A 16721-nucleotide genomic window follows, 5' to 3' on the forward strand; every position below is an offset into this window, starting at 1 on the left:
TATATTCCACTGTATAATCGAAAATTGTTGTTGTTTTTGCAGGGCAATTACTGAATGATCATTTTACTGTTTACTGCCACAGAGAATATTTCATGATTAGTTATTTTAGTCCACAAAACCAAGCCACGTGTACAAAGTATGTTTTGAAAATGGGTGCATATTTTTCCATAAATCTTGCATATAAAATATTAAAAAATCACCTAGGAGTATGACCACATAAAGAATAATTTTTCTTCATCCAGAAAAAAATTTATATCTGAAAGGGTGAAGATAAGATCAATATTTGTTCTTTTCATTTATGCAGTGTGTACACATTTCAATCAAATCTTTCGCTCAAAGTTCTAACACCTTTAGCTTACTGTTGTGGGAACAAAAATGTTGCTTTTTCTCTATTCAGCAATGTGACCTATTTCAAAAGGTTCTAACACTTATTCTTTATTTTACTTGTTTGTTTCCAAGCATTTTTGTATTCATTTTCCACAGATGATGTTTTTGTTTCTCACAGATGTCAATGGTATTGTTACCTTTATACATTCTATTTTGCCAATATTTATTTGAGCTTAAGATGACTTCGCATCAAAGCGGAGGAGTGCAACCAAAGAAGATCGAAGGAAACGCGTCTAGCATATAGAATAGCAGTGACTGCCTCCAATTCTTTAAATGACACAGTCAAAGGATGTTTTCATTTCATTCTGAGCATTTGATTCTGTGTGGTTTCTTTAAGAATATACAGCATCAATGAAAAAAGTCAGAAGGCACTGATGATGGAGTTATCTACTTGGTAGCATGCATATGCAATGGGCCCTTGTGCCTCCTTCAAGACATTCAAAAGCAGTCCTTCTTCCACACAACAGTGTGCTAACAAACTCCCATTCCATTCTATCTCTTGCTGCCATCTTCACTGTTGTTATGGCACTTGACTCTCAAACTGCAACAGGGAGAACTGACATGGAGAGACTTCTGAAGACAGTAACTCCTCCTCAGTCTCATTATCTTTTAACATCCACTGTCTCTGTCAGAAAATCACCATCTGAACCCAGTAAGTGTGATTCAGTATTTGAAAAACCTCTTCATTAGTAAAACCTCATCCGAAAAACCCCTTTACAGAAAAAAAAGAAAAAAAGAAAATACAACACTAACTGATGGGGAGAGTAATAACACCAATACATGAAACACAGCTGACAAAAGAAAAAACACAGTTGACAAAAGAAAAATGCAATGCAAGTACTTTTATAATTACAAAAGGGAAATATTTTATAAATTATCAGGATTAATTGACCTCTCCTGATGTTCTACATATATATATATATACAGGTACATCATAAAATTTCCATGAAAACTGCTGTACATCATTGTTGAAAGTAGAAGGAATAAAGAATTATGAACCTTAGTGGAAAAAATGTTAAAAACTGAATTTGTTATGTGAAAATAAAATTTGAAAGGTGACTTTTGATACATTTTGTTGTTCTTACATTAAGAGTTTCTTTAACTAATAAAAACTTATACTACAGCACCTGTTTCACTGTAGCTCATTACCTTTCCATCAGCAGATTATTTTGCTCTTGTAATTCTACACCATTGTCCATGTCAGTGGTTAGTATAATGAGGGATGTTTCATGGAAATCTGATTCATCAATGTATGTCACAGGTATCTGTGTTGAAACCTAAGAAAAGAAAAAAAGCATTTACTTGTAGCTCATGTACTAATTAATAAATAACTTTGAGGGAAAGAAATTTCCAACTGATTTTCAACCTAAGAACCAATATAATTTGGACTATGTTACCATTACGTTCACAGAAAAAGCAAGGATTCGCTGATAGGATACATCCTGAAGCATCTTGGAATTATCAGTTTAGTATTGGAGGTAAGTGTGTAGGGTTAAACATTGTAGAGGGAGAGCAAGGAAGGAAGGAAGATTGTGATTAATGTCCCTTCGACATCGAGGTCATTTGCAAGGGAGAACTTGCTCAGATTGTGTCAAGGCGAAGGAAATTGGCCATGTCCTATCAAAGGAATCACCCTGGCATTTGCCTGGAGCAATTTAGGAAAATAACAGAAAACCTGAATCTGGATGGCCGGATGCGTAAATCTGGATAGCCAGACACGGGTAGGATATCAAGGTTTGACTACAGTAAGCATGTTAAAATGGGTGTAGGTTTCAGTAGTTATGCAGCTATGAAGGGGCCTGCACATGATACACTGGCTTGAAGAGGAACATCAAACCAGTCTTTGCACTGAGGTCCACAACAGCAAAAACAATGACTCTCTCTCTCTCTCTCTCTCTCTCTCTCTCTCTCTCTCTCTGTGTGTGTGTGTGTGTGTGTGTGTGTGTGTGTGTGTGTGTGTGTGTGTGTGTTTACTTACACTGAAAAAGAATGGAGAGCTTAAAGTTAATTAGTTTTGTGTGATAAAGGCCATATATCAATTATCAATAAGAGAGGTGATGCCTTTCTTCATTTCTTTTTGTAGTTCATTGTTGTAAAATAGTGAACACCTTTGAAATGAGCCCAGTAATGTTTTCAAACATTTTACTTAATTTTTTAATACTTACTGCTACAAGGAATAAATATGTTGCAACAGAATACTAGCAACATGAAATTTACTAAACAAAATTATCTTTGACTGTGTCTCAGTGCCTACAGACTCTTTGGCAAGTTGTGCAGTCACTATATTTTGTAATTTTTGTATCGGCTGTTGTAAAACGCATTATGAATTGTGTATGACTTGTGGGTTCATTTCTGCATAATTTTGAAGGCACAAGCCTGTAAAGAGATCAGAAGTATGATATATCTACATTTCTGATTAAATTATCCATGATATTATATGAGAGTTACCACCTTCATGAAATAAAGTTATGTAGGCTAATTGCTTGAAGGTATTTGTTTGCAGTCAAGGTAAACGTTAAAATCCTTGTGCCACAGTACCTACACAGCTAGAGGCATGTAACAGGACCGCAGACATGTTAACTGCAAATAAACTAAAATTTAATTAAATTATTTTATTTTTTGGAGGTGATAATTAAACTTTATTCCTCATATATATGTGTGACCTACGTCATGAAAAGAAAATTCTGGTTGCTCTTGTATTGATTCCATTGCTGTGTTAACTCCAGTCTCAGCAGTTTGGTCATGGTTCTTTGATGGCATTTTCTGTGCTTCTTGCAACCTTCTCCAGATGGCAGTTTTCGGAACCTGAAAAACCAAAGAGCAATAGAATTAGCACAGAGACCAACACTCTGTTAACCTCTGGCCCTCGTGCAGGCAGCTGGTCAACTTGGTACTGATTGACATAGTTGTTGGATGTCCTACTGAGGGATATCGTGCCAAGTTCTGTCCAACTGGCACCTTAGACCATCAAAGTCCTTAGCTGGTTGGAGAGCCCTGTCCATAATGCTCCAAACGTTCTCGATTGGGGAGAGATCTGGTGACATTGCTGGCTAAGGTAGAGTTTGACAACCATGAAGACACGCAGTAGAAAATCTCACCTTGTGTCAGCAGGCATTGTCTTGCTGAAATGTAAGCCCAGGAGTGCTTTCCATGAAAGGTGACAAAACAAGGCATAGAATACGGCAACCAAATGGATCTGCTATGAAAAGAAATGGCACCCCAGACCATCACTCCTTGTTGTTGTGCCATACGTCTGGTGATAGCTTGGCACACCTCCAAAGTTCGGACCGTCTCCATACACATTTTCGCTGGTAAACTGGGGTTCACTCTGAAGCAGGACTCATTATTGAAGATAATTCTGCTCTAGTCAGGCTGAAGACGCATATGGAGAGCTCTGGACAGTGGTGGAATACCAACCTGACTTTCATCTGGTGTAATGGCACTTGCTTTATGTTTTCAAGGAGGTATATGTAAGATGATAAACACGGAAGCAATGTGCTGATAGGCATTTAGGGCTTTCTGGTATGGGGATGCTCTATCACTGAGCAAACCGATAGATGTCTCTATGGTCTCACTAACATGATCCTTTGCGAAGGACAGCAAACCGATAGATGTCTCTATGGTCTCACTACCGTGATCCTTTGCAATGGAGAGCTGAACCACCGAGCAATATGACATGTTTCCGTTGAGAAGTCGTCATGATTCAGCGCTCACTCGGAAAGCTCGCAACCGTAAATGAATGCTGTTGCCAAAAGGAAAATGTTGATTTACACAAAATTGCAGTGAATTAAAAGGAGCTAGTGGGTGATATTGGACCCCACCACACCATGAATTCTTGACTGTGGCGACTGATCTATGGCATAGCCCACGTTCTATGTTAGGTTTAAGATGATACTGTGGTTGTGAATTAAAAGTTGTGGCAATAGGCTGACCTATGGCATCACCTAATGTTTACATTCGCACTGTATTTAATGCTTTTTTGACGAACATTTCACCATAAAAACTGAAATTGCAAGGTAAATTCTGAGAATCTACATTAGATAACTGACATAGGCCAGTATTTTGATGCATATTATGTACATATTTGTTACAAAATATGCAGGGGGAGTCTACAACAAAGAGTGTGATAGTGACTGCCAACAGCCACCTCCCTTCCCCCCACCAACCATGCAAGAATGTAATGTAGATGAAATATTCATGGTTTTTTGCACTTTGTAATAGGTGCATATTAGGAGGCTGTAGCTTTTGTTTCTTTCGAGATTGTTTATGCTAATTTGTAATTTAATTTCTGGCTGAGAGTAATTCAAATTAAATTCTGACCCAAATGTCCCAATGATGATTTGTGTGCCTTCAAATATTTTAAAATACTGCAGTGTTGAATATTCTTCATCCCAGCAACGTTATTTCAATTATTTATATTTTGTATTGATGCCCTGCACATACAGATTGAATAGATATATCCTTGTAATAGTCACACATTAAATGCTCTTCATTTAGCTAGACTAACTGAAGCATTTACAATGGTGGACATAAATGACTCACAAGATGAACCCCAAATATACTATCGATGCAAAACAAGTATCAGTATTTTGTTCCTTCTGTTTGTGAATGTATGTCATATGCCACTGCTTAATTATGTCATGGGTTAAAGACTATGTCCATTGTGGGTAGTTTCAATTGCCCCACCTGGCATTTTTTCCTTAGGTGTAATTCACACTCAACACACAATGTCTCATGAGACACAAGGAATAAGCTTCTGACACAAGGAATAAGCTTCCATCGAAGTGGTGCTGAAGTAGTCTTTTTCAAATGGATACTAAATAGCATTCCCTACTCACTGTAATCATCTCTGTAAGTTAAAACCCCGTGACACTCAGTATTTCTGAAGCTCTGTATATGCTCATGAAATGCAGTGCTGATGTCGATGCTCATGAAATGCAGTGCTGATGTCGAGGAATATTCAGTTCAAGTCACTGACATTGACCAGTGACATTTGAAACATGCGACAAATGCAGTAAGCAATGTGCGACTATAACATGATGTTACTGACAATTGTTTTATTTATTTATTTATTTTTTAACTTGGCTCAGCTACGCATCAGTTTGTGAGCACAACCAGACTTCTTTAATATCACGTTTTTTGACATCACCACTCACAACCAATATCACTTTCCAATCTAATAGACCTCAGGTGAAGCTACAGATCAGTCTGTCACCACAGTCTGGTTTTTTTAACATTACATTCACTAGCTTCGCCAACTAACAACAATACTGTGAATATATGCACCAAAAGGTGACATGACATCAGCAATGAACATTATGTCACTGGCCAAAGCCAACAGTTTGTATAGAATATTTTTCCTGATCCTGCACATTAAGATGGCGATTAATACTCAACTAATCTGTGAGAGGTGCAATCTATTATGTGCCAACAGCCTCACGACAACGGTAACACGAGTTCCTGTCAGATCATCAAAGTGAAGTGCTGTTGGGCTTGGCTAGCAATTGGATGGGGAACTGTCCAGTCTGCCAAGTGCTGTTGGTAAGTGGGGTGCACTCAGCCCTTGTCAGGCCAATTGAGGAGATACTTGATGGGGAAGTAGGGGCTCCTGTCACAAAAACTGACAATGACCAGGAGAGGTGTGCTGACCACATGCTTCTCCATATCTGCATCCAGTGACGCCTTCGAGCTGAGGATGATACGGAAGTCGGTCAGTACTGTTGGGCCTCCAAGGACTGTTCGGACAGAGTTTAGTTAATAATGTATTACGAGAGAACTGTTGTTGTTGTGGTCTTCAGTACTGAGACTGGTTTGATGCTGCTCTCCATGCTACTCTATCCTGTGCAAGCTTCTTCATCTCCCAGTACTTACTGCAACCTACATCCTTCTGAATCTGCTTAATGTATTCATCTCTTGGTCTCCCTATACGATTTTTACCCTCCACACTGCCCTCCAATGCTAAATTTGTGATCCCTTGATGCCTCAGAACATGTCCTACCAACCGGTAGAGAGAACTTGTAACTTAATATTTTAATAACATCATGGACACTGAAGAAAATTTCCTCCAGGGACAAGTAATTGAACTTTAGTGAATGTGAACAGAAGGATATCAACAAAAGGTAGGATCAAGAATATTCCAATGATTATGGCATGCAACAGCAATTTTGCTACATTATTCTGATCCTTAACCTGCTTAAAACCTTTTTGCAAGCAACAATATTTGTGGTAGGGTTGGTTTTTCATTACAATAAAAAACATGTTTCATATGTGTAACAGTGACGATAATGAGACGCCATCTTGGTGCGAATGTATATCCTGAGTGAAATTTTCCACAACTAATGAGTTTCTGTTATATTTCAAAACTCAGTTACAGTTATACCTTTTACTGTCAGTAAAAATGGAATCAAATGTCAATGAGAAAATTAATACTAACGGTAGTGCTTACGAAAATACTGAATCAGAATCTAATGTATTAGATAATGAAAATGACAATGCACTGCAACAGGATGGCAATACGACCATCGCAAAAACAATATATTTATTCCCACATCAAAGTTGACACTCGGCGCGCTGGCTGACAGGAGCGACTGCAAATGGGAAGTGCACTCCCATCAGCCACAGCGCCGAGTTTCAACTTTGTTTGCACATGTAGTACAACTGAACTCAACTGCAGTGAATGGACATAATGTTAGATCAAATTATATCACATGGCTAACAGTCGACGATGTTAATTCACAATCCTCAATAGGACATGTCTGTTTTCAAAATAATTTGGATAGAAACAATGCAACAGACATAGCAAACTTTTTCCAAGCAGAAGTAAGAGTTCTCTTGGTAACCCCTTCCCCTGCATTTTCCATCATTTTGACGCAGGCAATGATGTTGATGGTATATTTCCAAAACTCTCCGAGAGTGAGATTGGTACTTCAGTCAACTTTGCTCGAAGAGTGATTTAGTGTAGAGCTTCTTAAAGTTAGAAATAATCTACTGGTCCATAGGCTGGAGTAATGGGGTGGTGTTGGGAGTCACAAATTGGATCCTGATGAATTGAAATTCGTCAAGGAGGTGGTCTTGTAGGCTTGGAGAATGGGCAGGAGCATTTTCCACAACAAGCAAGGCATGGAGTGACAGATTCATTCCAAGCAAATATTTTTTTACTGAAGGACCAAACACTTCACTGATCCAGTTTCAAACAAGATCATGTGTCACCCAACTTCTTAAACAGAAGTTGCTTGATGTAATTCCTATGCCTTTTTTTCATCATGTAGCAGTGAAATTGCTCTTGATTGTGTTGATGATAAGATCAGTTTTCATGTTGTTATGGGACATGTAAATATTTTGAGAAGTAAATTCTCCACATACTGAAAGCAATAAAAATGAGAAAATTTTCTTAGAGCTAAAAATAAAGGTGTCAGCTAAAATTCATTATGAGGAGCCTTGAATTACAATATAGATAGGATTTTCTTGTAATTGTACTTGTGTGAGTTTGATTTGTTTTATATCTTTGTAAATCTGTTCATGTATAGTTTGTAAACCTGTGAATCTGCAGTGCTGAGCTGAAAGAGTGGAACAGTGGCACATGTGTGCTAATGGAAAGGTGAACAACTCACCAAAATGTCAACGATGATTTCATCTACATATAACTGATCCAGCAGGGTTCTTCAGCCTTACGACGCAGTGGGGACTCTTGTAGTTTATGGAATCCACAGGCAGATGTAAACAATTACCTAAGTGGACAGTGTCAACTGTTCATACTCCAACATACAGGCAAATAATGCTCTGCATGATGTGGAAAACAATAGCCACGACAAACTTCAAACAATGGAGCCAGCTCATGCCAACTACTCAATGATGACAGAAAAACAAAGGACAGAAAAAAATGTAAATTTTTATTTCAAACTAAAGGAGAGACATGGAATTGTCATACATATAAATAAATAAAGATAAATATTTAATTGAATGCATGTGATGATATGAAACAAATTTGTAATATTTTCCTTATATGTGTGAAGTAATCATTTTGTTTGTAATTTTAATATAGTGTACGAAAATTTTTGGTAAAATATATGACATATAGAGAATTTGGTAAAAACTAGGTTCCAACATAGCTGACACATATTAGTCAAACAGTATATTAAAGAATAATGGACAAATATACCAACATTTGAACAGCCAAAATAAAGGTTTCTAACCCCTTTGGCCATGAAAGCAGATGACTGACTGCACCTTGTCCCTCTGGGTAAAAAATGTATAACTTTTTATTAAATTAATAAGAAACGGAATTTTTTTACTGTGTGCTATGTATATGAATCCACAGTCCACAGTAGGAGCAGGAGTAATGGCACTTGCTAGATGCTTCCAAAGAGGTATACATAAGATAAAAAAGGAAGTGATGCATTGTAGCAGAGATGCTATTACAAGGTTTGTACTAAAAGTAAGGTTCCCATATTTTTTACAAATAGAAGACATTGCTTTTTGCTGTTAATTTATACATAGTTAAAAAGCTTACATTTTTGTCTATTTTTCAACATAACCTCCATTTTTTTTCGACACACTTTTGAAGACGGTGCTCCAGCTTTTGTATTCCTATGTCGAAGAAGTCTCCCGCCAACCGAGGAAGCGTGTGACCTCTAGTCGTACTTCATCATCACTCTTGAAGTGTTTGCCATCTAAGAGTTCATTTAGCTTGCGGAAGAGGTGATAATCTCTGGTGGCTAAGTCCGGGCTGTACGGGGGATGGGGCATAATGGTCCACCCAAATTTCTTCAAAAGCTCCTGTGTTTGACGAGCAACGTGGGGTCAAGCGTTGTCGTGAAGAAGCACTACTCCCTCTGTCAGTTGGCCTCTCCAGTGATTCTGGATTTCTCGCCAGAGTTTGGTCATTGTTTCACAATATCTGTCTGAGTTTATTGTTGTCCCAGGTTGCATTAAATTGATGAGGAGTACTCCCCCCCAATCAAAAAACACAGTTGCCATAACCTTTCCTGCTGACTGTATTTGCTTGAATTTCTTTGGTGGCAGCAAACCGGAGTGATGCCACTGACGAGACTGTTGTTTTGTTTTGGGAATGTAATGAAAAACCCACGTTTCATCTCCCGTGAAGATAGAGTCCAACAACTTCTCCTTGTTGCCTCCCCCCTCACACTATTGAAGAAACTTGTGAGCACAGTCAAGGCGATGCTCCTTGTGTCCGTCAGTCAACATCCGGGGGACCCAGTGAGCACACACCTTGTGATAACCCAAAGATTGGGAAGCTTCAGGAATGTGTTCAACAAGTTCACAGACAGTGACCCTGTGATCTTTGCGTAGCTCACTGTTGATCTTCTGGACAATCACATCAGAAACCGGCAGTTTTCCACTCCATTCTTCATTGAGAAATTCCATGCGACCTTCAGCAAAAGCCCTGCACCATTTGCGGACGTGCAGAACGGGCATGCACTCTCCACTATAAACCTCAGTCAGCTGACAATGAATCTCCACGGGCGGTAACTTCCATGTGTGGAGAAACTGGAGTACTGCTTGAACACTTGGTGGGAGCAGACATTGACATTTCCACCTCTGACGGCTGCCATGCCAACAGTGAGTGACGTAGTGAGTCGCAGACAGCGGGCTCAAGATTGGGGGAATCACTACGGATGGCACTGTTGTCGGATTTAGCCTCGCACCTTCCCTCGAGGCTGTAGCTCACTGGGAACCTTACTTTTGGTACAACTCTCGTATAAGAGAGAGATGTGACTGTCACTTTCTTTTTAAGTTGGCAAAAAAGGAGAAGGCTGTGGTGTGTCTTGATGAAGAGAGGCTGTGAACATTTTATAACTATTCGTGTTGTAACAGTTTTGTTAATAATATTGGATTTTGGGTCAATATAAATAAATTAAGTGGAGTAAATTACAGTGCCTGTCTATTTATTTGACAAATTTTTCATCTTACCACATTGAAACATGAGTTCCCTTCATTAGACGACACAGTCAACAATTAGCAACTTCTACAGTGGCTGTATTCAAGACAGCCATCCCAGCAGAAAGAAGAGGTAAAATTTCCCATTGAGAAGAAAATACAACCAAGCACATTTACTATTAAATTTCCTATAAAGTTTATTTCAGGTATGCTTGATGGTGTGTCTTCTGCAGCCAACCGTAAAAGCATTTCATTAACTTTCATTCATGACTTCACAGTCAAAAGTTATAAAACATTTCCAATTCAAAAACTCTTAATTCATTATCCAGCCAGTACTAAAAAAATTAAAATAGAGTGGAATACACTACCATATGACCCAACAACCAAGAGCCATGGTCTGGGTTGCCATTTTTTCATAGTAGGACCCCTTTGGTTGTCATTTGGGGCACTCTTACAGCACATCAGTACATCAGCAATATTATATGCCCCATTTTGTTGCCCTTCACGACAAGCCATCCTGGACTTACATTTCAGCAAGATAATGCCCGCCTGCACACGGCAAGAGTTTTTACTGCTCGTGTTCATGCTTGCCAATCCCTACCTTGGCCAACAAAGGTTACTAGGTCTCTCTCCAGTTGAGAACATTTGCAGAATTATGGGCAGAATCCTCCAACCAGTTCAGAATTTTGGTAATATAACATGCAAATTGGACAGAATTTGGCACAATATCCCTTAGTAGGACACCCTATGACTCCATCAATCAATGCCAATCCAAATAACTGCTTGCATAAGATCCAGAGGTGAAGCAAAATGTTAATGACTTGTTCAATTTGTGAAGCTTTTTCTGTTGAATAAAGCATCCAGTTTTCCTGAAATTATAATTGTTCATCTGTTCATGTACATCACATCCATCGATTACCTTCCCATTTGAATAATTCCTTCATGGGGAGCGTCCCTCTCTCTCTCTCTCTCTCTCTCTCTCTCTCTCTCTCTCTCTCTCTGTCTGTCTCCATCTTATAGTGTATAATGATGAATTAAAAAAGGTAGATGGAAAATTCTTTGATTAACAATAGGAATTAAAAAACAGGAAGCTATAGAAAATATTTGTGAGATTCAGGGATCTGCAACTGCTTTCACATTATAAAAATTTCTGTTTAAGATGAATTACTGATATATATTATATATAATTTTGATGTTATATTCAAAATTAATTATCCAAAGAATATTTTTTTTAAAAAACTATCTGAGATGGTAAAGGGGGAAACTGGGGTGTCTGTCCGGCCAAGGATGATTAAATAACTAAAGGAAATGACAAAATAATACAAACGGAAAACACACATTCAACATTTTAAACTGTTCCCCCTTTTATGTAAGAGAAAATCCAGATACATGGTCTGCCAGCAATACAGATCATTTCAGAGGGGTTGCCAAATTACGGGCCTGTTGACATCATTCCATTGAGGAAAAAAAACAAAAGTCTAGATGACAACAGCCACAATTCAGGACTGGCAGCATTGTATCATTGAGAACCAAACACAACAGTTCAGAACAACAACACTAATGGGTTGTTGTCGTAGGAAACTATGGCAGCAGCGACTGCAAACAGTGACGCCTGTTCCACCAACAGGTGGTGTTCTCATCGCACGACAAATCATGGCACTACTTGCATTCTGCCACGTCAAGTGCCTGCAAGTAGTCCATGCCAAATTGCTCTGCACCAACAGTATTTACGCAAATGCACAGCCATAACCAGAGGTTCAGTCTCAGCCACCAAAAGCAGCCTGACTCAGTTCACCCCTCCATCCAACTGCGATCCACCCTCCCTGCCCCAAACCACCCTGTTACTATTCCAGAATTTCTTAACCTCAAGCCTTGCCTTACCATCATTCCCCAAATACCTCACCATGGAAGCTAGTGTGACACCTGCAGAAAGGACTGCAATTCACCAGCTAAAATCTGATCCTGACCTCATAATCCTACCTGTCGACAAGGCTCCACCACTGTTGTTTTGAACCACAGGGATTACCTGGTGGAAGGATTCTGCCAGCTGTCAGATTCGTCCACCAACACACCCTGCAACAGTGACCCCATTCCAGAAATCCAGCAGGATCTCCAGTCTCTCCTCAAATCATTAGGCCCATCCCACAACCTCTTCTCAGAGTCTGCCTCTCTCCTCACCACTACCGCTCCCCACACTCCTACCTTCTACATACTTCCTAAAGTCCAACTACCTAGGATGCTCCATTGTGGCTAGTGACAGTGTCCCGGTTGAGAGAATCTCTCCTCTTGTTAATACTTTCAGCCTATCACCCGTAACCTACCCTTCTATATAAAAGACACTTATCATTCCCTCCTCGAACTCTCCACAGTTCCTGTTTCTTTGCCACATGGTGCCCTGCTGATCACTGATAATGCCACCTCCATGTACACTAACATCCCCAATACCCATGCTTGTCCTTGCCACAACTGAACACTACTCTTTTCAATGCCCGACTGATGCCAAATCTACAATCTCCTTCCTAGAAATCCGTGGTACAGCAATGTGCCCCCAAATGGCACCATCCTATGCCAACTTACTCATGCGCCATCTAGAGGAATCCTTCCTCACCAACCAGAATTCCAAACCCCTCACCTGGGTCAGATTTATTGATTTGTGATCCAGACAGATGGTGAGGACATCCTATCCACATTCTTCTCGAACCTCAACACCTTCTACCCCATTCGCTTCACCTGGCCCTTCTCAACCCAGCAAGCCACCTTCCGCGATACTGATCTCCACTTCACAGATGGCTACATCAGTACCTCTGTCCATATCAAGCAATACCTGCACTTCATCAGTTGTCAGCCATTTCATTTCATACCGAGAAGTCCCTTCCATACAACTTAGCCAAGCACGGTTGTCACATCTGCAGTGACAAGCAGTCCCTCTCCAAATATACCAAGGGTCTCACTGAGGCTTTCACAGACCAAAATTACTCCCCTAAACTTATACATGAGCAGATCTCCTGTGCCTTGTCTCTCTTGCCACCTACCACATTCCCATCATATGGTCATTAAGGAGCACTCCCCTTGTAATTCAGTATCACCCACTATTGCAGCAACTGAATCACATTCTGCACGAGTGTTCCGATTACCCCTCATCATTCCTGAAATGAGGAATATCCTACCCACTATTCTTCTCATCCCTCCCGCAGTGATATTCCGCTGCCCACTGAACCTTCATAATATTCTTTTCCATTGCTACTCTACCCCTGTTCCCAAACCATTGCCTCATGGATCATTTCCTTGCAACAGATTTAGTTGCAAGATTGTCCCATACATTCTCTCACTGCCATCTATCTCCATTTCAGTCACAGGCGTCACATATCCCATCAATGACAAGACAACCTGTGAAAGCAGTCATGTGACCTACAAACTAAGCTGCAACCACTGTGTTCTATGGGCGTGTGATAACCAACAAGCTGTCTGTCCTCATGAATGACCACCAATGAACTGTGCCCAAGAGACAGTTGGATCACCCAGCTCCTGAACATGCTGCCCAGCACAAAGTTATTCCCTTCAATAAATGCTTCCCAGCCTGTGCCATCTGGATCCTTCCTATCAAGGCCTAGGTGGGAACTATATCCTGCAACACATCCTACATTTCCATAACCTCCCTGTCCTCAACCTTCGCTAATCCCTGTCCTTCACATACCACCTGTTCCCACTCCAGCACTACACAGCCTTATATTCCACCATCGCACCCACTATTTTTCCCCCTCCTCTAATTCTCTCTTTTTCCGCTCACATCCCCCGCCTCCCCCCCCCCCTCCACCTCAAACTTCCCTTCACCTAGCAGCCCTATCCCATCCCCACCACATCCCTGCATTTTCTCACAAGTAGCACTACACTCCCCCCCCCCCCCCCCACCCTGCTGTCTGTGCCCCAAATGCACCAGCCTCCTCTCTACCCTCACAACCCACTGATTGCTTCTCCCATCAGGCACAGTTGCTCACAGTCCAGTCTCAGTGGTCAGAGACAGTGGTCATCTGAGTGTGTGTGTGAGTTGTGCTTGCATGAATATGTGCATGTTTTCTACTTCCCGTGGAAGAAAATCTGTGACCTGCTCCAAAGAGCTGACAGGAGCAATTTTCGGGTGGACACCAAATTTGGCAGCAACTGTATCCTCATCCAAATGTTGACATTTTCAATTGCATTGATTTTGCTTGTGTCCATATAGTATTGTCAATTCATTCCTAAGCGCCTGCAGACAGTTTAGCTGACACGTATAGACGGTGTTGAAGATGCTCTTTTGAAGTGACATCTAGTATTTGTCAGGTGCCACGAATTCTCTCATATACTAGAGCCAGGTCTGCACAGTGCACAATCCTACTTGTCGATGATGTGTTAATGTGGTACTTGATTTTAGCAAACATAGGTTAAACTTGTTCATCTCAATACCTCATTAGGAAGATCAGTGGACTGAGAAGTCGACCTCTTCTTTGATGGATCTAATCCAACTTGTATATCTTGTGGAACATCTCCTCTCCATAGAGTGACATATTGTGATCTCTCTCAGGGCTTTTCAGCATGACTGATTAACAGTGTGCTTCTGTGCTTGCCGGTGTTCTGCCAAATTGCTGTTTCCATTTCTCCCCCAAGGAGATCCTCACCAGAGAATTTCAACATCTATGAATATTGTTCTGAGGGATGGGTACTCAGATCATCAAAATCAAGAATGCCTGAGAAAGAGATTCAGGCTGAGACCGAGGAAGAGAAGCCAAAAATCCCTTATTTACCTTATGCTGCCCAATATCTGGAAAGATGGGTAGACTCCTAAGGAAACATGGCACCCGGTGTCTTTTGCTCCTTTCAACTAAGATAAAAAGAACTCTTTTCAAAGATCTATGTCTCTGAATGCTAGGTGTGTATCACATTCCACGTGACTGTGGCTTGTCTTACATGGGGCAGTCTATAGAACAGTCAAGGTTAAATGCAAGGAACATCAGCAACACATGCGACTAGAAGAACAAGGAAATCAGCTGTCATTGAGCACTGCCTTGAATACAGTCATGAAATGAAAAATGATGAGAACCATACCTCGGTGAAAATGTTGAGTTCCAGGACAGATTAATTAAGGAGTCTTTGAAATAAGGATTTCATAAAACATAATAAACAGGGACAGAGGTTTCAATTTAAATAATGCTTGGGGTCAGCACTCAATTTATTAAAATCTCACTAGTTGTCACATCCCTTAGAGTTGGAAAACACCGAGAGAATTTGTGTTTCACAGAATATCATTGCGAGCTCTGAAAACAAAAGAGCATCATGGAAGTGGGTATCATGAACTAAACCTGGCTATAAAGAGCAGTGTGAGACTAACAAAAGTTCACAGTTTAGTTGGAGTCCAGGCAGTGAGTACACACAACAGTAAAACTCACAGGTCATGAAGATATTATGCAGAAAATGGGAATGACAACTTGGCAGAACACCCAGAGCACAGAACACTACTGATCAACTGCACTGAGAAAGAATGAGAGAAAACAAAAGAGCATCATGGAAGTGGGTATCATGAACTGAACCTGGCTATAAAGAGCAGCGTGAGACTAACAAAAGTTCACAGTTTAGTTGGAGTCCAGGCAGTGAGTACACACAACAGTAAAACTCACAGGCCATGAAGATATTATGCAGAAAATGGGAACGACAACTTGGCAGAACACCCAGAGCACAGAACACTACTAATCAACTGCACTGAGAAAGAATGAGAGATCACAACACTTCGCTCTATGAGGAGGTGTTTTATAATGTACTCAAGTTGTATAAGCTCTGCCAAAAGGAAGGTCACTTCTCAGTGCATCCCTCTTCCTAACAAGGTGTTGAGAAGAAAGAGTTGTACCTAGATTTGCTAAAACCAAACATCACATTAACATGCCAGCAGAAAATAGGATTCACCACTGTGCAAGCATGGCAATACCACGATAGAGCATTTGTGACACATAAAAAATGCTAGATTTCACTTCAGAAGACCTGTTTCATCTCCATGTATACACTTTAGCAAAACTCTCTGCAGGTCTTGGGACTGGGCTGTCTATATGACACGGACACAAGTAGAATCAATGCCAAAAAGCAAAATTCAATTGCTTGCATTAAAAGCTACCATATGATGCAGGGAGGATGAAGATACAGTGGAGATCTTTGCTAAAGGACTAAATTTGGCATCGACTCTTAAAATACTACCAATAGCATATTACATCAGCTTCGTGGAGCACTTTGTAGCTTATCGCCCAAGGAAGCAGCAGAACAGGTTCATCACGAAACCTGTAGAGCACTTGCCAAGGTACCAACACTAAGATCAAATCCACTGAAGAGTGAGTAGCACTGAGATATCCGTGGGAGGACAAGGAAACTGTAGTTTTGCCAGTTGATAAGAGATTCACAGGGGGTTCTAATGTCACATG

General features: G+C 40.4%; 1 protein-coding gene across 2 annotated transcripts in view; it reads right to left on the bottom strand.

Annotated features, from left to right (window-relative positions):
• LOC126259639 (protein bric-a-brac 2-like) overlaps positions 1 to 16721 on the bottom strand; it is a 114547-nt gene that overhangs the window by 4634 nt on the left and 93192 nt on the right. Inside the window, exons 8-9 of one of the 2 annotated variants that reach the window (XM_049956566.1) lie at positions 3055 to 3192; positions 1537 to 1664 (exon numbers count right to left, since the gene is read on the bottom strand). In XM_049956566.1, the coding sequence (XP_049812523.1) occupies positions 1537 to 1664; positions 3055 to 3192 (266 nt within the window). Of the gene's footprint in view, positions 1 to 1536; positions 1665 to 3054; positions 3193 to 16721 lie in introns of those variants that run through there. The other variant, XR_007546541.1, reaches the window with a different exon arrangement.

This window comes from Schistocerca nitens, chromosome 5 (assembly GCF_023898315.1).
Source record: "Schistocerca nitens isolate TAMUIC-IGC-003100 chromosome 5, iqSchNite1.1, whole genome shotgun sequence".
Lineage (NCBI taxonomy): Eukaryota > Metazoa > Arthropoda > Insecta > Orthoptera > Acrididae > Schistocerca > Schistocerca nitens.